Raw genomic sequence first — 21430 nt, 5'->3', positions numbered from 1 at the left:
GTTTCATTCTGGCAATTGATTTCTAGCCTTACCATTACAGTTGAAAATGATGCTTGATAGGACTTCATCTTTCTTAAATTTATGAAGACTTGTTTCATGCCTAGTATGTGCTCTATCCTGGAGAATGTTTTCTGTGAGTGCCTCTTTTGATCACAGTTTTGTGAACACTCTGTTTCCCTTTCTGTCAGCCACTTTCCAGAATTGACCAGAGAAGCATCCTCAGATGATTTTTGGTAAGTAGATTCCAGGGCTTCTTGATGTTTTAGTGGGAAGGGTTTTGGAACAATTCTGTATTGGCTTATTCACCTAAGTGTTTTGTTAATAAAAGTTTCATATTTCTTTTTCCAAGAGAGAACCAAGTTAAAATTAAACACGAATATGATTTTAAAAGTAACAAGAATTTAACAAAAAATAGCCAGTCCTTAGTTTAATACTTTCCATTTCCTGCTTCCTAGCATAATGTCTTCAAAGTTGTATCATACATATTGTAGTATTAGAATTTTACTGACATAAAGGCTGAATGATATTTTGTTGTATGTATATACCACATTTTGTATATCCATTCGTCTGCTGATGGCATTTTTTCTACCCTTTCTAGTGTGTATAATGCTGCTATGAATATTGGTATTTTAAGTATCTCCTCTCTGTTTTTAATTCTTCTGGGTATATACCTGAAGGTGGGATTGGTGGGTCATGTGGTAATTCTATGTTGAATTTTTGAGGAACCACCAAACTGTTTTCCACAGCAGCTCTACCATTTATATTTCTGCCAATAACACACAGTTTCCACATATCCTCATAGCACTTGTTAATTTCTGTTTTTTTAAAAATACATATAACAGCCATCTCAATGGGTGTGAAGTGGTATCTCATTGTGGTTTGGATTGGCATTTCCCTTAGGACTAGTGATGGTGTGTGCTCATGTTTTAAGATTTATATACTAACAAAGCTGATTGAAAGGGCCATGTGTGTAGGGAAGACCGTGTCATTGATGGGTGACTGGCTTCCCTGTGGGATGATCAGCCAGGACCTGCTATTTTATTAGAGGATCCCTGGGTGTCAGTATCTGTCTTCCCATGCGAACTGATCAGTCGTCTTCCCATGAGAACTCTCCAGGCTATAAATCTGGCTGTAGCTATTAAAGTTGCTGAGTGGAGGCAGATGGTTGGTGACCATGAAGGATGCACTTAAGACTCCTGTCTTGGGAGAATTCCCTTCCCTCCCCGCTTGTGTGCCCAGTGTTGCTGGGTCTAAAGCTACTCTGGTTTAACTTCTCTAAACTATAAATCTTCCATGGCTTTCTGGGTTCCAACAGGTTCAGTTACCTGGCTGCATGGGAGGAGGGGAGGGTTCCTGGAGGCACACTCTTCCTCAGATGGACTGGAACCCCTCCTGCTTCCCACTGTCCCTTTATGGGGCAGGTTCCTCACACTGCCCTTTCCTCAGCTTTCCCAAGATTCTGCTCAGGGCATCAGCTTGTGTTCTAGGCGCCTCATCCTGCAGGCTGTTGGTTTCTGCTCTATTAAGCTCTGACGTCCAGAGTTCAGGCTGACCTCACCTTGGCTGTGGTCACTTCTTCCATCATCTTTATTTTGAAGAAGGGGTTTCAGGAGGAGGTGGGGATACAGGAATGTATTTAACTCTTCACATTTTCTTCAGTGTGGGAGCAGCACACCACCATCGTATCGGGTTTTATCGTTTCCTTTCTCACAATATTTGCCTCCTCCTCTCTTCTATGTATGAGTTCTGAAAATGATAGCATAGTTACAATACAGTAAGTCTTCTTACTTTACCTGCTTTGAGCAGATACTCAGAAGTGTTCCCTGGTAGACGTTAAACAGAGAACAGCTAAAATGACAGTGTTGACCCCTGCCTCTGTTTCTTCTCCTTGTAACTATGTTGTTGTTTATAATAAACATATTAAAAAATATGCTTTTATAGTAAGGCTCAAGATTTTCTACCTCGAGGTCTGAAATAATATACGTTATTCCAGATCTTTGAAAGTTTACTATAAACCTATAGGCTTTTTAGGTGTGGTTCTTCTTGAAGACAGATTCTTACTAGGTTTGGGTAGATTTTAAAGGAATGTTTGAACTGAGTAAGTATTTTCTGTTCTCTCTCGCAGCCGGATACCTCCTCCCCCTAGTGACTCATGTGACTTTGATGATCCTAGGCTCTTGAAGAACATTGAAGATCATCACGTAAGGCCATTGTTTTGCTTCCGGGATGGTACATAGCTTACGGTGCACTGTTACTTACGTGTATGTGTGCTGCCTTGAAATGTACAATTTTGGACCTTGGGGAAGAGATGCAGTTTTACTTCTTTGGTGTTTGTATTCAGGGAAGTGATCTGTGGTTAACACTCTGCATGGTAATGAAAAGCTGAATTAAATAGGTGATGGAGCTCTAAAGTCTCACGTCAAGAATTCCTCACTATGGAATTCTCCAACATTTCAGCTTTCTCCTGCTTTTTACGATTTCTGCAGTATTACTTCTTCATGGTTGTGAATCCAAGAGGTCCTGCATTTTGGTGAACAATTGCTTTATGCTTGGACCATTATAATCTAGGGAAGAAAAGTAGGGCGGGAGAGCATGTTGCTTTTATAGCATGCTACTGCGTGCCAAGTATCTGCGTGCCAGATATCTGATATTTTCATCAGCGCTGGAGTCCCCTCAGAGAAGTGATAGGAAGCTGCATGGAAATACTGACCTGGCCAAGAGTTACCAGCAAACAAAAGTAGATCTGAGACTCAGAAACGAAGCCTGTTTGGTTCTTAACAGTGACCTCGCACTATCTCTACTATGCTAACAAGCCGGGATTAATTGTAGGATTACCTAAATTCGCTTTAAAGGCTACTTTGAAAAATCCCAACTGAGAAAAGTCTTTAATGACCAAAGCACTTTGCAGCCAGTTGAATCAGTGTAAATTAGACCCAAGATCTTTCTTTCTGAAAAAGTTTTAAAGTTAGGTAAACTCGAGCAAAATGAAAACTTTATCGTTCCAGAATTATGCTAAGAGACTGATCTAATCAAAACTCTCTCTCTGAATTCTCAGTGAGGAAATTTCCTGCTCTCCACTGCATGTGCCCACTTGGTAGTGCTAAAGCCTTCCCAGGCACGATTCTCAGATGTGAGCGTGGAAGGCGCCCGCGTCCAGCGGCTGGGAAGCGGACCGTCTGCCTCAGTCCCTGGTGGTGCTGGTGGAGTGGTCCCAGACCGCACAGCGGACGCTGCTGAAGTCCGTGCCCCGTGTCGTAGTCACGGGCTGCACAGGCATTACTGTTTTTTTTGTTTGTTTTTTGTTTTTTTAAATTTTGATATTAGAGGTCCAGCTACTAGGCTAGGGGTCCTCCCAGCAGAGGAGCAGCATCTCAGGAGCTTCTGGGGAGGATGGCGGCTTTAGTCGCGGATGATGTGAGGACTTGCCTTCTGAAAGAGGACTCCGGCATTCCCAAGTAGTGTTGAGAGGGTATTTAAGTGACTAAACGTGTCTGTTCAAGTCGGGGTGGTCAATGGGAAAGAGAGAAGGTGGAGAGGTGACCTAGAGGCTTAGGAAACTGCTCTTTGTCTCCTTTCACAAAGTTTGTTTTCCTGGCCCAGAGCAGTTAGTGGGAAAGCAGCAGAGGAAGTGGGGTGAGCCTGGTGCTCGGGGTCCCTCAGAATCCCAGGGTAAGCTTGGGAACAGCATGCGAGTGGATCCCAATTTCAGTAAGAGACTCATTTATCTACTCATTCATTTAGCAACCAGGTTAAGGGCCTTGTTGATATCCTTCACCTTGCTAGGTACTAGGGGAAGAGACGACACACACTCAGGGGAGTTCTCTTAATTGAGAAAACATGTGAAATCATTAGGAGCCATTGTTTACCTTTGCAGCATAGGGATACGGCTGATACCACTCCTTGAGAAAGCGATTGCCGTTTGTGTAGATAGAGGAGTCTGCTCTCTTTGATGGGTGTTAGGGGCTAACAGAATTGTTGAAGTGTGGACATTGTGGGCACCCACACTGAATGGTAATTTGCATTCCCCTAAAATGTGGGCTGGTATAGAAAGTCAGTGGACAGGGCCACAGACCCTCATTTGGAGAAGAGATCATTGGGAGACTCTCCACATTTGCTGCTGGGATCTCCACTGTGGAAATCTTGAAACAACGAGCTTAGATAATTTATACATACGTACAGATGTTCTCTTCAAAGCTGAACCCATGCATATGTGTGGTTTTTGACCATCAATCGCGTGCTCTGTCCTCTTTGGACCTTTGAGTGGAGACCTGAGTATGGGTCAGAATCCTCCAGTAGGAGCATTTCCTGCCCCCGTGGTCAATGGCATGCATTTCAGGAAGGAACCCTACTCTTGGAGAAGTTGGTGCTGCTTTTTTCATCCATTGCTTCCTCCCCATCTACCGTCCTGAGCCAGATTTCCTTTTATTCCAGCAGAAAGGCCATCAAGAGTAGTGGGGCAGAGGCACCCCTGTTTTCATAAGGGAATCCCTGACATTTGAGGTTATCATAAGCATCAATGTAAACATGGAGACTTTAAAGGAAATTTTAATAATCTGGACACTCCCAGTTCATTGAATGTGTGATGTGGCCAAGGATTGGAGAATTTATTTTCTGTTACTTTAGTAAAAGCCTGTATTCACTACTTCTTAAAGGTTTGCTTGAAGCCTTCTGAGGTATTCTTCATTTGGCTACTATGTTAATTACCCCATTGACATTTAACATCTAGCTTGACTGTAAATAAAGAGGACCATAGGCTCCAATATTTTTCTTTCAGAAAATGTGGGATTAGCTTTAATGTACTTAATGGATTTTTAAAACATCTAATGTACAGAGCCTCTTAGGTCACTTGGTTATTTTGCCGAAATATGGTTGAGGAGAGGGAGGTAGCACTTCAGGATTTTAGCAATAGATATCCCGCTTTCGTATCTGAATAGTCTTGGGACCATTGATGAAAATTCAAGCATTTTGACCAAGAAACCCTTTACCTTGCTCCCAAGGGAGTACCTCCATATGCTACTGATTTGTTGTTTTTCCTGGGTCATCATTTCTGAATTTCTGGCTCCTGTGGGACTGTGCTTTAAGCACAGTGTAGGCTGATAGCCAAGGCGGAATTTGCCTATTAAAGGATCCACCTACAGAAAATTTCCAGGAACAGTTCACCTGTTGCTCTGTTTACATTGCTAACCAGTGACTCCCTATTGGTGGGGTAATTTTTCCAAGATTTACCAGGGAAGAACACGTAATTTTATTTTGAGTCATTATGCCTAGGACTTTGGAGCTGGAGTCTTCAGGAAGAAATTGTATATGTACATTTAAGCTTTATAGCTGTGATTTAGCATGCCAATTTTAGACATGCCTAGTTTTCTATTTTTTTACATTCATCAAATAAATTCTCATTTCTAGATACAGAAAGCAATTTGTACAGACCAAACAGATATTTTATGATTATGTGGTACCTTAAATAGACAAATTCAGAGAGGCAGAGCAGAATAGAAGTTATGAAGGGCTAGGGGAAGGCAAGAAGAGGGAGTTTATACCATTTGATGGGTACAGAGTTGGGAAGATGGAAGTTTCGAGTACAAACGTAGTGGTAGGTACACAGCAATGTGAGTGTCTTTTAGTGTCCCTGAATCATGCGCTCAGAGATGGTTAAAATGATAGTGTAGATTTTTCCACATACAAAAGCTTTAACTTCTGAAAAGATGCATACACATGCTTGCATACATTGTCCAACAATAATTTCTTGGAAGTTATAAAAGGCTTTTGTGGGAAGTTGCAGGAAAAAAAAGTTTATTTTCAAACATGGAGCCCTTGTTTCAAAGATCCTACAAACCCCTTCCCCACAGGCTGCAAATGGGTTGTCCCGTTTCCCTAATTTATTATAGAAGGCTAGGTTAACTGGAGAACCAGTTAGAATAGTTTTTAGGGATCTTTACAAATGTTGTCTGGCCCACCACTCAAAGTGGAAACTTCATTTGAGTGTGTGTGCACGCACGGCTTTTCTTTATAGCTCAGAAACATTTTACGATTTGCTATGAAATCAAAGACCCTCTTTCATGTTACACTATGGGATGAGATGTGCGGACACGATAGTTCTCAGGTGCAGGAGGAGGCTGTTCTCCCCTCCCCCCCTCCCCCCTCCAGTACATTTGTATAGATTGTATGTTTCTATTTTGCTAAATCAGTGACTTGCCCGTGGAACTGGCTGTTGCTGAGTACCATTCATATCGAAGAGAAAACCGTGAGCTTGGGCTGTTGATTGCCAGTGTCAGGCACAGCGTGAAAGCCAATGTCATCCGTGGCAGCCGTTAAATATTTCCTTCAATTCCTGACACCAGGGCCAGTATTGCCGAAGACCAGGCCCAAGATCTAATTGTAAAGTTGGCAGAACTTCTTAGAAGGCAGACTCGGCGGCCTCCCGAAATCCTCTGCATCAAAGTCTAGTGGGACCGAGAGCCTGGGACCAGGGTTGCACTCTTCTGGGCAGATGCACCGGAGAGCTGGAGGCCCCTGGTCCCGCTGCACCTTCCTGGCCTGGGGAAGCGGTCGACTGCCCTTCACAGGGGGTGCTGGCTTCCCTGTGCCCCCCCCCCCCCACTTTATCAACCCCGGGGACATTCAGTGCAGCAGACTGGGGTGATGACGGCCTGCTCGGCCTGCTCCTTTGGAAGAGGGATCATCCACCAGAAGGGGCTGCAGGGCTGGGTGACTGACACCAGTGAGAGGTGGGAGAGCGTGTAGAGGCGGAGCGTGACTGGAAGCTGCCCAAGGGAGCATTCGTGGGATTGGTCTGTGGTCGGCAGGTAGTGGGGCCTCACAGAGAGCCAGTTCTCTGAGCCACGCTGATGACTTAGAAACTGGGAAGGAGTGGTGGCCTTGATATAAAAAGCAATTTATTTTCACTGCAGAAAAACTTAGAGAATACAGAGTATTTTTTTAATTCCCCAAGTCGCTTCTGCCCTTTGCTGCCAAGTACCATTAACATTTCAGTCTGTTCCTTTCTGTATCTTTTTCTGTGTGTGAATTCAGTGCAAATGCCGAGATCATCCTGTATATAGTTTTTTTTTTTTTAAATCCTATACTCTCCAGAAATTAACAGTATAAATATATCCCCCAAATACTCATAATCCTAGAGATGGTCACTTTTAATTTCAGCAAACGATTCCGTGATACGATGTCAGAGTCACCAGGGTTGATTCCCCAACACCATGTTCAAGGAGGTGCAGTTAGATGGCGTGGGGACTTGGCTCCACGCCAGTGCTTATTAGTTTAAGAGCGTGGAGCATGACACGGCTTTGGCCAGTGAGAGAGGGGCACAGGCTTGCACGTGGAGAAGGCAATCCTGAATTGACGCCCGGTTGTCACAGTGCTTTTGGGTAAAATTTCTTATTGTTTTTGTAGTGTAGACCTTGGGGAGTTTGTAAACCCTCTAACTTGCTTGATTTCACCGAACTGTAATTGAGCGTGTGTGTTCCTTTTCTGAAGGCTGATAAGAAGTAGCCATGTGAGCAGTTGTGATTTGCTTGCCTAAAGCTTCTCTTTAGTCAGATTAACAGGTCAGAGGAGAAACTCAACATGTTTTCAAATACTGATCACTGTCCATTTGTGACTAAAGGAGTAAAAACAAAAACTCCGCAGAAATCAGAAAACACAAAGTTGCTTCCCGATCAGTGATACAAATCTATCTCAAATTTATAGCCAGCTGCCTGTCAAAAAGTGAGATATTAAAGACCTTGGCATTAAAATAACCTGAGGACATGGAGGCCCGTATCACCTCTGGCTTTGAACATCGTCCTTAGAGTGCTAGCCCAAGTGGGCAAGTAAGAACGCAAGTGTATATGTTAGAAAAGACCGGGAAAGTGTCACCTGAGGATAATACGATAATTGTCTGCCTTAAAACCCGGGAGAGTCAGCAGAAACTCGGAGAGTTGGGAAGACGTTAATTACAATCGACATTAAGTTCACTTTTTTTTTTTAATGTTTTTTATTTATTTCTAGGAGAGAGAAAGAGACAGCGTGAGCAGGGGAGGGTCAGAGAGAGAGGGAGTCACAGACTGAAACAGGCTCCAGGCTCTGAGCTGGCAGTCAGCACAGAGCCCGACGCGGGGTTCGAACCCACGAACCGCGAGATCATGACCTAAGCGAAAGTCGGACGCTCAACCGACTAAGCCACCCAGGCGCCCCATCACTTATAAAACTCTGTGTTTGTCCTTAACATGTGAATGGACTCTTGTGAAATATGATAGAAATAAGATTCTATCCATAATATAAAAAATAGATAAAACGTCTAGTGCAGTACCTCATGTATAGTAGGCATGTGGATATTTTTTGAATGAAGAAAAAATTAATCAGAAAATATGCCAAGGCCTATAGTTAGGAGCATGAGAAGCCTTTAATAAACAGGAAAGCGTTCTGTATTCTTAGATGGGTAAACAATTTTAAGACGGCATTTCTCCATTATTTATATAATCTAGTCCCAGTGAAAATTGAGTGTGTGTGTAGGATTGGAGAAGTATATTAAATCCATATCCAGGACTTTTTTTTTCTTTTTTTTTTTTGTTTTGAGTAATAGGTGAGGGACGCACTGCTTATAGCTTGTAAGCAATTATTAAGGTAAAGAACAGACATGGTGTAGAGGAAGTGCCAGGACCGTGGAAGCGAGAGGGCAGGGACTCACCCGTTGGGTGGGCCTGTTCTCCGTGTACTGACCCAACATGGATGTGAGTGCCTTCCGCCTGCTGGGCCTGGGCTTACGTTAGTGAGGAAGGCAGATGCGCTGCCAGCGCCCTGGACCTCCGCAAGTGGGCAAGCAGCATGTGCACGGCGGGACCGTTTGAAGAGTCTGGAGCAAGCGAGGCGGGGGCGGGGNGAGCAGGGGGGATGGGGAGGGGCAGGAGGCGGTGGAGCTGGGTGGTGAGCGGCTGCCGCGTCATGGGGGACGTGGGGTCCGTCCTGGGATCCTGACCTGTGTTCTGAAGGGGGCAGGGAGCCAGGAGCGGGCTGGAGGCGGGGCTCTCAGTAGCGTCTTCACAGGTGTTTGACACCTCGCCCCGTGTCTGTAGCCCACAGCTCCCTGCATCCAGGAGTTCCTCACCCTTCTGGCCGTGTGCCACACCGTCGTCCCGGAGAAGGATGGAGACCACATCATCTACCAGGCTTCCTCCCCAGGTGAGGGCTCTGGGCTGGGCGTGCCCTGCTGTCCACGTTTACCGTGGGGAGGGGGTGAGGAGGGCGGTCTGCCCCACGGAGGCCCCGCTGTTCACCTCTGCCCCATGCAGTTCGCACCCTATGGTTAGAGTGATGAAGCTGCAGGCGGGTGGTGCTGGGCCCCCCTGACCCTGTGACAGTGCGCCCTTGGCGGGAGGCCCCGGGCCATCCCATGTCCCCCAGTGGAAGTCCCTGCACTGGGCGGGACTCCGGGGAGGCCGGCCTGGCTGCCTCGTTCAGCCGCTGCCCGTCGTAGGTTCTCCACTGCCCGTGAAGTGGGTCTAACTCGCCACCTGCTTCCCGGAGCTCCGACTCCCGCGGCACCAGACCTGAGACGGCGCCTCTCCGAGAAGATGGGTAGTCAGAGTCCAGGGAATGTGCTCCCGTTCCTTGGGGAGCACCTGGCCCCAGCCAAGGCTGCTAGGTTTGCCAGCTCTCTTGTCCCCGTGAGTCAGTTTTAGGTCCTGTCTGCCCACCCAACGGGAGTGCTGCCTTCAGGACGCTGGTGGCGGGGGAGTCCTTACCCTGCTGCGCCGAGGCCGGGCCTCTCCAACTGCTGCTACCTGGTTAGTTTGTAAACTCGTGTGGGCTCACAGAACTCTGCGTTGCTGTGCTAGTCATGCCTCGTCAACTCTATTGACAGATGAAGCTGCTTTGGTGAAGGGAGCCCGGAAGCTGGGTTTTGTCTTCACGGCCAGAACGCCATACTCCGTCATCATAGAAGCCGTAAGTGGCAAGCCTGGACACCTCTAGACGCTTTGTGTCCCCTACTTCTTTGAAGACCCCATTTGAAATAGCATGTCTGACGTAAACATGATAGCTACCTTTCTTTCTTTTTTCTCTCCAGTGAGAAACTAGGCCCTGTTGTGAAACCACAGGCTATGTGTGATTCATGTTGGGTTTCTCTTGTGGGCATTTTTCTCTCAAAGATGCTTCTCCACAAGGCTGTCACGTGCCGGTGTGATTTGTAGTAAAGAACCTAGCAAGGGGCGCCTGGGCGGCTCCGTCGGTTAAGTGTCCAACTTCGGCTCAGGTCATGATCTCCCGGTTAGTGAGTTCGAGCCCCACACCTGGCTCTGTGCTGACGGCTCAGAGCCTGGAGCTGCTTCGGATTCTGTGCCTCCCTCTCTCTCTGCCCCTCCCCTGCTCATGCTTTGTCTCTCTCTCTCAAAAATAAGTAAGCCTTAAAAAAAAAACTTATGTATATAAAAAAGAAGCTAGCAAACCTGTTTCTGTTTTTTTGTTGTTGTTGTTGGGTTTTTTGCTTTTTCTTTGTTGGTTTGTTTTGTTTTGTTTTTGAGTTTTGCTGCTCAGGAAGCCTGAGGGAGAAATTTGGTGACAGGGAAAAATGGAAATCAAGAATAACATCCGTAGGGACCCTTGAGGTGGGCAACGGGGGAAGTTGATGGTTAGGACTGGCAAGGTGCTGGCATTTTTGATGCTGACCAGTTAGAGGGGCTGCGTTTTGTTACAGTCTGGGTTGATGAGGGGCCTGGAGCCAGTCACTGCCTTCTCTATCCTTTGCCTTCCTGCTCCCCTCCATTTGGGGAGGATTTGTAGGTTATAACAGTTTCTGCCTTTATGTGTCTTGTGTCTCTAGACCTTGCAGATGCATTTGAAATTCACTGCTAACTTATATAGTTGTTGTTGATCCAGGCTTAGCGGTGCTCCATTTTTTCTTCTACTTAGAAACACAAAACCCAGAAAATATCAGACCTCGACAGAGTGCCCATTTCTTGCCATTTTCAGGTTCCTGCTTTCTCGAGGTCAGAGATCAAACCGTAATTATTTTTACTTTATTCTGATCACCAGCAAGTCTAGCTTAGGAAGAGGTGCAGTCATTAGAAGTGGAGCAAAGTAATGGACTGAATACAGAATTTCCTTTGTGGAAGCATTTCGTAAGGGAGGTCTTTGCCCCCTTCAGATTAAGGGATGCGACGCCTCCTCTGTGCCATCTGCTGTCGCATGGGTGTGCTGTTTTCTCTGCATCGGGGCGACGGGGACTGGGAGGGGGACTGGGCTGACTGGGCACAAGTGGGAGAGACGAGGGGAGAACGGCTGCTCTGCCTTGCTCACATGACCGGATACATACAGGGAAGCTGGGGAGCCCCCGACCTTGTCATCACGGTGGTACATGGCACCCTGTTAAGCCATTATGGGGTGAATAAGACTGTCTGACTAGTTGAGGGTCGTAAACAATAACTGTAAAATCCTACTCAGCCATTAGAACAAGAGTGTCGTCAGACCACACCTTCTCAGGTCGGTTACCAGCCATTTACGTGAAGTGGCCGCCACCGGTGGTCTTGATGGCTGCGTCCGGGGCTCCACGTGAATGCACACTGGGTGACGTGATGGCCAAGAGGGGTTGGCCCCTGGCAGTCCCGGCAGTCATGCCGGTTTGTGGGTAACAGCGGGCACGCTTCTCGGTGGGCATGTGAGAACATGGGGACAGCCTGCAGAGAAAGGCCTGCTGGTTGAGGAAGGAAGGGAGAGAGGCTGCCGCGGGCTGGATGAGGCGGCTCACTGGCTCAGGGTGTGAGGGGGGTGGGGACAGGCTGGCAGTGACGCCTCAGTCACGCCCTGGGTAACTTGCACGTTGCTTCATTCATTACTTCCCTTCAGCCTGGGGGACACGTGCTACCACTACTCGTAAGGAGGCCACACGGTTAGTGGCAGAAATAAGATTCTAACTCCTCCCTAGGGAACTTCACAGCCCACACTCCTTCCATGGTGATGTACTGGGGACACGGAGAGCAGGTTTGATTAAGGAGTTTGAGAAATGGTACACACACAGCCTGCAGCCTTCTGGGAAAAATCAGGATTATTGAGGTTCCAACTGAAGAACTTGAAGAGAAACCACATTTGATTAATTGCCCTAAAACCTTATGTGGATCCATAATCCTTATTTCTAAATCCAAAATCCGGGAAGCTTTGAATTCCAAGAGTTTTTCTCCTGGACTTGGGGAGTCGGCTTTTGGCAGCAGAACCTAACCAGAACTGACGTGAGGCCGTTGATGGTCTTAGGAGTCTCCCGTCCTACCTTCTGCGGTGGGCCGTTGACGTGGTGGATTATAGGGTGGTGTTGCCCCAGGCTCCTCTGGGGAAATCCTGGCACGTGGTGGGTGTGTCCGTGTTAATAAAATGTATAGAATTCTGAATTCAGAAGCATGACTGGCCCCAGGGTTTCAGGTGGTCTTGGTAGGGACCATGTCAGCCATCGGTTGTGATGTCCTGGAGAAGATGAGAAGCTTCTACCAGAAGGGGGAGCCATGGCCCCACCGGACTGGCGTGTGGGAAACCCGTACCTGTTGAAAGGGCCTTCTGCAGGGAGATGGAGATGGAGAGAAAACGAGGGGAGGAGGAGGGAGAGCAGGACAGACCATCTATGTTTGTATAATATAGAGGGAGGGAGACGGGGATATCTATGTGTGTGTGCCACATGCAGGGAGAGAAAGCGCTGGAAGGAGCGGAGGGATGGGGAGAGGTTTACGACTGGGGAGGCTGTTGTTTTGAGATTTTAATACTTTGCACCCCGGGTAAGAGCCTGTTTTTCTTCCTTCAGATGGGAGAGGAACAGACATTTGGAATCCTTAACGTCCTGGAATTTTCTAGGTATGCTTCTCTTTCATGCACTTGGAATTAAATACTTCCATTTCTATTTAACAGCTTCATCAGAGTGTTGGCAAGGTTGTATAATATGATTAAATGTAGTACTTCGGTATTAAATTTAGTAAATACATCTCCACAGTCCCTCTCTTGTCTGGAGTTCGTGATTTGCTTTCAAGAAAGTGAAGTAGGTCATTTTTCTGTGCGTGTGGGTGTGGGTTTTCCCTGAGCAAAGCATTGTGCTTCCGTATCCTCCTCTCTTTGGATTTCCAGACCCGCTGTTCTGGCGTCAGCAGCTGCAGACATATGTCCGTAGCTTGGAGTNGGGAGCCTGGCTCGTCCTCCAGCTCAGCACCGTCATGCTGGGAAGCGACAGCCAAGGTCCCTCCCCATCAGAGGCTTTGTCCGAGCCACGCAGCTGTCCTGTGTGTACTCCAGCTCCTCCTTCCCCGGGGCGGTGTCTCTGATTTCCAGACCCACGAATATTGGTTGATTTGCTTCCCTAGATCATTCTTGGTTTGTCATTAAAAAACGTCTTAACGTTTTTCTCTCTTCTTAACACTGACTGTCGGTACTAGAGCAAAGTTCTTTGGCTGCCTCGAGAGCATGCCTTCCTATAATTAAAATTTGGGTTTTTTAAAATAACCTTTGTTAAGTGATTTCACACATTGTTTACTCTGCTTTATAAGCTGTTTGAAAAAGATCAATTTTTAACCCTGCTTTAGCAGATGCTTTCCAGCCCTCGGCTTTGGTTTTCGGACTGAAAACTTGAACTTGGGCGAGTCAAGAGCCCTTGGGGTTAGGTACTGAGAGGGGAAGAACGATGGTTGGTAAGGGTAGTGGTTCATACAGGGGAGGAGGGGACAGTGTCCCTGTGGTGGAGGTGGGGACATACTAAACACTACTCCGGCATTTTTGTGCTCCGTCGCGTACTGGTTGCCTGGAAAGTGTTGTCACGTGGCTGTGTTCACTGGGACCAGCCGTTACTGAGGGACAAGCAGGAGGAAAGGGAATTAGAGCGAAGCAGGTGACTGTGGGCAGGGACAGGAGGGTGTTTTGAAAACCTATGGGAGACCGTGAGAGGGTAAGAGACCAGTTATCGTTACGGCTGTGGTTCTCTTTCTTTCTGGTAGACTCCTCTTTTATCCAAACGCCACTCGATCCTGACAACAGTCCTTTGCGGTACTTGGTGGCAGCCCTGCTTTCCGCATCAGAAACCAAGATGCTGGGCAGACAACTTTGCCGCGAGTACCTTGCTTCTAGGTAGCCGAGGGAGAATTCAAATCCGGGCTGGACAGAGCGCCGAGGGTTAGGATGTGGGGATTTACACGGAGCTGGAGAGACCGTGTCCCTGGGTGTGAGGTGCTCCTAGCCCACCGGAAATCCCCGTGCTGGGCCGGGTGGTCTGGCCCCTGCGGTTGGGATGCGTTTCAGGAGGACACGATGTTGTCTGCAAAAGGCATGGGGAAGGAGGTCTGGGGGTGGCGGTGTGTCTCCCGGAGTGCGGGGGGCCTGCTAGTGCGTGGGAGGGCTCGTGTGGGAGGAGGCCGGGCTGCAGAGGTGAGTGGAGGGCAGCAAGAATTGCAGTCTGTAGGCAGTGGGGAGGCGTGGAAGGCTCTGTCAGTGAGCATGAGTCACGATGAAAGACCAGCATAGGTGTGTCCACGTGAGCGTAAGGAGGGCAGCAGTTAGGCACACCTCGGTGCTGAGGTTCTAGGACTTTCTGATTGCCTTCCGCTCCAGTTAGGAGAAGTCACACAAGGGGCTTTTGGGTTGAGTGGATTTATATAGAAACTTCACTCTGTTGCTTACTGGGGAGGTTACTAATATTCTGAGCTGTAGAACAACACTTTTATGGAGTATTGTCAGAAGTGAATTAGACGTGCATAGCAGATGGTCCAGTTTTCTGTTTCGGTGCTCCTGCTATAAATAGCTGTATTAGTGAGTTTCCATGGCAGGGAAAAATAGGTGTATCTCCATTATGCATACACAAAAAGAGGGGGAGGTATACAATTAAAGCCCAACTCTGGAGGAAAATGGAGCTGCTCCAGCTTTAGGACTGCCAGATCATTGCTTGATGTGTTCGGTGCGTCGCCACAGGACGTGGGTCCTGGGATACAGACCAGTGGTAACTTTGCTTTTTCCCCCTCTACTCTTACAGTGACAGAAAAAGAATGTCTGTAATTGTTCGAACTCCTTCAGGCCAACTTCGACTCTACTGTAAGGGGGCTGTAAGTACCGGCTAAGCGTCTCATGTTGCAAGGTGCCCTTGGCGGCTACTTCGTGAGCCTGCTTCTCCTGACCGCTGTCAGTGATTGTGCCCAAGGCCGAAAGGCTCTTTCAGATCAGCCGTAATGCGGACTTGGTAGGAAGGGCCCACTGGAGGTCATGGCAGTTCAGGCCAGCGTGGCAACCATGGCCCCTGAAAGGCTTCCTTTTGGCGAGGAGTTGGTTTCAGAGACCGCAGCTTGCCGTGTCATGCGAGTCACATGTGACTTCTGATGGTAGTCTTTTTGCCATTATGTTGTGACATGGGGAAGATCGAACGGTTCATACTGACCTGTGATCCTCTTTTAAGTACTCTGAGATTGTGTGTGCGTGTGTGTGTGCGCCTGTGCGTTCTCAAACAGCTATTTGTAGTTGTTGTGCCTTGTATTTTCATCACAGAGAACTGTTCTGAGCTGTGTTTCTCAGTGTTGCGCAGCTGAACTGGGGTCAGTGCCTGGTGGGCTGCGCCCTCCCTGGCTTGGAGCTCCTGCAGCGTCAGGAAGCCAGAGTGTATTTGAGCAGTTTCGGATGCGCGTGCTACTCTTTGCACTTGGGCACAAAGGTGTTATACACATCAGTCTGTATTTTGCAAATCCGGGTAAATGTAGGGACCATCATATCCCTGATCGTTCCCTTGACGCTTACGGTTCTCCCCGACAAGTGTCTGTCTGGACACCTCCGGACCCGATGTATTTTCCAGAGCTCGTGAGCGACTCTGGCTGAGAACCGTGTTCCTGCTTGCCCACTCGAGTATTCTCCTGCACGCTGGCTTAGAATGCGGACCGGAAGGTTGACTTCAAGGTTTGCCAGTCACAATGTTTCTCTACTTTATAGGATAATGTAATTTTTGAGAGGCTTTCAAAAGACTCAAAATACATGGAAGAAACACTGTGCCACCTGGAATACTTTGCCACGGAAGGTAAGTGCGATCGGGGCATGTTGCTTTCAGCCACTCAAGTTGTACTTTGAAGCGTTTGTGGCTGACGCTTGGGGGTCATGGTCTGAACGGACGTGTCCGTGTCGTGCCGTACTTGGCTTGCTTCCTGGGAGTGTCCTTGCCTTGTGCCCCCCCCCCCCCGCCCCGCCACGTGCAGTGACGTGAGGTGCGTGAGAGTCCACACCGAGGTACCCGTGGGACTGTGAAGTATGAAAGGAACTGGCAGGCCGCACACAATGTGTAGATCATTCTGTCGTGAATGTTCCCGTTCTCCCAAAACCCATGTCCTCGTTTCCTTGACCTCTTTTCATCCTCGTGACGCTGGTGGATCCGGGACCTGAAGAAACAGTAACTCATTGTATCCACAGAGCATAGGGAAGGAGCCCTCTGAAAGGCCTCAAATGACACTGATGTCAGAAATTCCAGCAAGTCAATACGACGGGGGTTGGAGCCTACGTGCTGCGTGCTGCTCTCTTGGCTCGTGCACTCCTCTGGCTGCAAGCGTGTGTGTGCACGTGTGTCTGCTTGGGAGCCTGGATCTTCCATGTGATAGCACGTTGGGCCTTTATTGCCGTCCTGAAATGTACTGCCGCCGCCTCTCTGCGCTGCCACCTGCCTGCGGCGCAGGGGCGTGTGGATCACGCCCAGCTCCTGTGCGGCTCTGCTGTAGGGAGTCCACATTCACGGCTCCTCGCTGCTCCGGGCCTCTCCACTTTATATACGACGTGGCTTATAGCCAAATGTGGTAGACTTGTTCCTACATTCCCGTTTCCGATGAGTGGAACGTGGATTAGTGACCTAAACAGCAGATAGTTTAATTGGCTTGAGTATGCTGGGGCCACATGGTGTCCCCTCAGAGGGAAGGTGTCCTGCTTGTTTGCATCACTGGGTACGCCGTGGCTGTTTTGCAGGCTTGAGAACTCTCTGTGTGGCTTACGCTGACCTCTCTGAGCATGAGTATGAGGAGTGGCTGAAAGTCTATCAGGAAGCCAGCACCATCTTGAAAGACCGAGCTCAGCGGTTGGAAGAGTGCTATGAGATCATAGAGAAGGTAACTGCACGCAGTACCCTTGTTATGTGTCCAGGGAGGGCTCCATCACGTACTGAACAAAGTCTTTGGACAGGAACTCTTCAGCTCTATAGCAGAGAGCATGTGTGCATGGGGGAGGGGGAGGGGAAGGAACAAAGGGAGGGAGAGGGAGTTTGAGAGAATGAATCCGAAGCAGGCCCCACACCCGGTGGTGAGCATACTCAGCGCTGTGCCCGACACAGGGCTTGATCTCATGACCCTGAGATCATGACCTGAGCTAACAATCAAGAGTCAGTTGGCTTAATCAACTGAGTCCCCCAGGTGCCCCTTAACCATTAGCTTTTAATGATGGCTTTCTTTGCTTTAAGAAACATTTAGATTTTTTTCTTCTGTTTTAAAAGTTTGTTTATTTATTTTGGGAGAGGTAGAGAGAGCGAGCGAGCAAGAGCGAGCGCACACAAACAGGGGAGGGGCAGAGAGAGAGAGGGAGACAGAGAATCCCAAGCAGGCTCTGCTGTCAGCATGGATCCTGATATGGGGATCAAACCCACAAACCACAAGATCATGACCTGAGCCAGTGTCACATGCTCAACTGACTGAGCCACCCAGGTGCCCCAAGAAACACTTAGTTTTGATGGGCTACCTGAAAGATTGGACCCCTTTCGGCTAAGTGTTAATGGTATTTTAAGAAGTATCAGGTCAAAAACTGTGTCAGTGACTTTCTGGGTTTACCTAAGATTAGGCTTAGTGAGCTTAGCTCACCCTATTGAGTTACATGAGTTACGTGGATCAGAGTTCACAGGCTGGTTGGACATTGTTCATTCTGAGAATTTGCACACTTATTCTAATAGCTACCTTTTTTTTTTTTTAATGTTTTCTAATTTATTTCTGAGAGAGAGAGAGAGCATGAGTGAGAGCATGAGCAGGGGAGGGTCAGAGAGAGAGAGGGAGACACAGAATCCGAAACGGGATCCAGGCTCTGAGCTGTCAGCACAGAGCCCGACGCGGGGCTCGAACCCACAAACCATGAGATCATGACCTGAGCCGAAGTCGGCCACTTAACTGACTCAGCCACCCAGGCGCCCTAATAGTAGCTACCTTTGCCATTGCTGCTTTGTATTGCCAACTTTGATTTTTGTTGTTGTTGCTGTTCTTTTCAGTTTATCCCCAGGCGTCAGGTAGCTTTCTAGATATTGGATTCCCTCGGACTGGGAGCTGGATTTCACCTTGTTCTGTTTCATGTTAGCCACAATTGGCCATCCATTTTCCAGTTTCCCGAACTCTGAAGTCATTTGCTTTTTTCCTTCTTGGTGTTTTGAAAAATTATTCGTGGATTTTTTTTATATTCCATTTTTGCTTGAGTTTTATATTTACTTGTCATTTAATAGAATTTGGTAGGAGGAGAACAAAATTCAAGTGTACCTTTGCTTTGCTTTACTGGTATACCCAAAATTACTTTAAAATTAGAAAATGATTAAATAGTGGCATCTGCGTGGCTCAGTCACTTAAGCATCTCCCTCTTTTTAACATTTATTTATTTTTGAGAGACAGAGACAGAATGGGAGCAGGAGAAGGTCAGAGAGAGAGGGAGACCCAGAATCTGAAGCAGCCTCCAGGCTCTGAGCTGTCAGCATAGAACCTGACAGGGGGCTCGAACTCACAAACCGGATGATCGTGACCTGAGCCAAAGTTGGACGCTCAACCGACTGAGCGACCCAGGGAGCCCCCAAGCATCTGACTCTTGATCTTAGTTCCAGTTTTGATCTCTGAGATGTGAGTTCAGGCCCTGCACTGGGCTCCGTTCTGGGCATGAGGTCTACTTAAAAAAACAAAACAAAAGAGCTTGAAGGAGGCAGGCAGAAAGCATCAGGTGGGCAATGTGCCCATGTGGTGCCAATGGTACCAAGCACACGTGGAAGCTTTTCCCACAAGCAGGTAATCAAGCTAAGGTACTCTGTCCTGGAGAGACGCAGGGAAGGTAGGTGAGTGGTTAGCGGGCTCTCCGGGCAGGGGCTGTGGAATCTGCCAGACTGGCAGGCAAGGGGCCTCCATACTCGCCCTCACTGTGAACTAACCCTTTGAGGGCCTGGAAGAAGTTTAACAGGGGTGACACGTCCTGGCTCCTCAATCTTGAAATACTTGGATATTTTTTTCTTTGGCTGTTAAATTGTTAGCATCCACCATCTCTTAGCTCTCTATTGCCAGATGAGTGTTGTTCTCTAGAATCCATTTTGCTTCTGTGTTAACTATTACACAGCGGGTCCTTGGCTCGTCAGTGGAGCGGGAGGGGAGGGCTCACGTACTGAGTGTCCTCAGGATGGCGTGCCCATAAGCCTTACTGCTAGGCTTACTGCTTACTGCTGTTTTCACACGCCCGTGGACCGCGAAGTAAAGGATGAATCCTGGGCTGCCTCTGTGTTGTGAGGGGATCTAAAATTGCAAATAGTCTTGAAATGCAGTGCATCAAGCATCATTAATTATTTGCAGACAAAGGCTTAATGCAGAGGAAATGAAAGAACTGTTGACATTTCAGCTGCCTTTTTGGGTCTGTTCTGTCATTCCTACTCCTCTTAAGTATGTACTGATCTGTAACTGATGTTATTTTTCAATCTAGAATTTACTGTTACTTGGAGCCACAGCCATAGAAGACCGCCTTCAGGCAGGTGTTCCAGAAACCATAGCCACGCTCCTGAAGGCAGAGATTAAAATATGGGTGTTGACGGGAGACAAACAAGAAACTGCAATTAATATAGGTAATTCATTTTAAAATTTCCTGTTGCTGGTTTTGTACTGTTGGCAGAGCGTCTCATAGAAGTGCCTCGGGCTTCCTCGGAGACATTGACAGATGATGGTTTAAGGCAAGGGCAAGTTTTCCCTAAATCAAAGGAAGATGCTCTTATAGGCCTCATCTGTCTGTAATAAACCTTGAACCAATGAGGTCTCCCTGAAATCTATATAAACTTATATAGAATACAGAATCCAAGATTTGAAAACTTTTTTCTTACCACCTTCACAAAATTTTACTCTGGGGCTAAGATCATGTTTTCACAGAGTTATTTATTTATTTTAATTATTATTTGTTTTTTAAGAGCGAGAAAGAGAGAGTATGAGTGAGAGAGAGTGAGTGCAGGAGACAGAGCCCAAGCAGGGGAGGGACAGAGACAGAGGGACACACAGAATCAGAGCAGGCTCCAGGATCTAGGCTCTGAGGTGTCAGCCCAGAGCCTGACGCAGGGCTCAAACTCATGGACCATGAGAGTCCATCCGACTGAACCACCCAGGTGCCCCTCACTGAGTTTAATGTGCATTATAATTTTAAAGAACTACGACCACGGGATGATCTTACCACCTGATGGATTCTCTAAGAGTGCTGTGCCTTTCTTTCCTTTCCCTGTCTGGGTTGGTAACCTCTTTGCTTGCTAAACACCACAGAAAGGGAAAATTGAAGAAGAAAGGGAGTTTTAAGTCCAAATAACTTCTTTAATGTTAAAGAGGCACTCTTTGAGTTTGAAAGGAGTTGAAATGACTCAGTTTAGAAGATCTCATTTTGATGGCGTAAGTTACGTGGTGGATCTCTGTATGTGATCCGATGAGTGTGAGGACCATGTGACTCACAGCATCTCTGTGGAAATAGGCTCTGTGTCACAGCTGTCTTCTGGAAGAAACATCCTGGGACATCCACATTTAAGTTACTCTTGTCCCGTTTGGCGTGGTCTCCTTGGAATATTATCAACTGAATCCAGCGGTGGCCCTTTTCTTTTGAATCCGCGCTCTCAGAGAAGCACAGCTATAGTCAGTACTTACCCCTGAAGTGACTTTGCTTTTCTAATAGTCAAGGTTCCTTTAATCATTTATCAAGGTTGTGGCTAGTCACATGCAAGTTGGGCCCCCACACAACTGAAATTCAAGTCCCAGGCGAGTGACAGGTGATTCACATACCATCTCTGAAGCTTCAGGTATAGACATTGCCTACCAATTTGCGGTGTCTTTCAAGTGCATCTTTCTGGACAAAAGAGGATGCTATTTCTATGCAGATCCCTCACTACTGCTATAAAATAAAAGTCCCTAGCTTGTAGCCCTTTGGTGGTATCAACATTTTGTAAAATAAAGGTAAACGTGTGCTTTTGGTATAATGTCCCTCCCCCCCCATATACATATATATGTTGTCTCTTCAGGTGTAATTTCCCATAAAGTTTGGGTTAAAATACCTGCTACTGATATGTGGCTCCTTGTGTTCATATAGGGCATATCAAGTGGATTGCTGCCCCCAAATACTGAACATTTAGGGGTGTGCTTTCTGCTGTCTTAGAGCAATGTCAAAGAAGTGCGTAACCGCTGAGGTAAAACTGTACTGCAGGGAGAAGATCTAGAAAACAGAGTTT

The 21430-nt window shown here is 47.4% G+C and overlaps 1 protein-coding gene across 1 annotated transcript in view; it reads left to right on the top strand.

Moving 5' to 3' along the window:
- Window positions 1–21430, top strand: part of ATP8A2 (ATPase phospholipid transporting 8A2) — a 468564-nt gene that overhangs the window by 34605 nt on the left and 412529 nt on the right. The window contains exons 14-22 of the mRNA XM_077745423.1: window positions 189–233; window positions 2126–2201; window positions 9063–9168; window positions 9851–9933; window positions 12770–12819; window positions 14975–15044; window positions 15916–16000; window positions 16930–17069; window positions 19663–19801. Of these exons, the coding sequence (XP_077601549.1) occupies window positions 189–233; window positions 2126–2201; window positions 9063–9168; window positions 9851–9933; window positions 12770–12819; window positions 14975–15044; window positions 15916–16000; window positions 16930–17069; window positions 19663–19801 (794 nt within the window). The remainder of the gene's footprint in view (window positions 1–188; window positions 234–2125; window positions 2202–9062; window positions 9169–9850; window positions 9934–12769; window positions 12820–14974; window positions 15045–15915; window positions 16001–16929; window positions 17070–19662; window positions 19802–21430) is intronic.

Source organism: Crocuta crocuta, unplaced genomic scaffold, assembly GCF_008692635.1.
Source record: "Crocuta crocuta isolate KB4526 unplaced genomic scaffold, BGI_CrCroc_1.0 scaffold258, whole genome shotgun sequence".
Classification (NCBI taxonomy): domain Eukaryota; kingdom Metazoa; phylum Chordata; class Mammalia; order Carnivora; family Hyaenidae; genus Crocuta; species Crocuta crocuta.
This window is presented reverse-complemented; position numbering and strand designations above follow the sequence as displayed.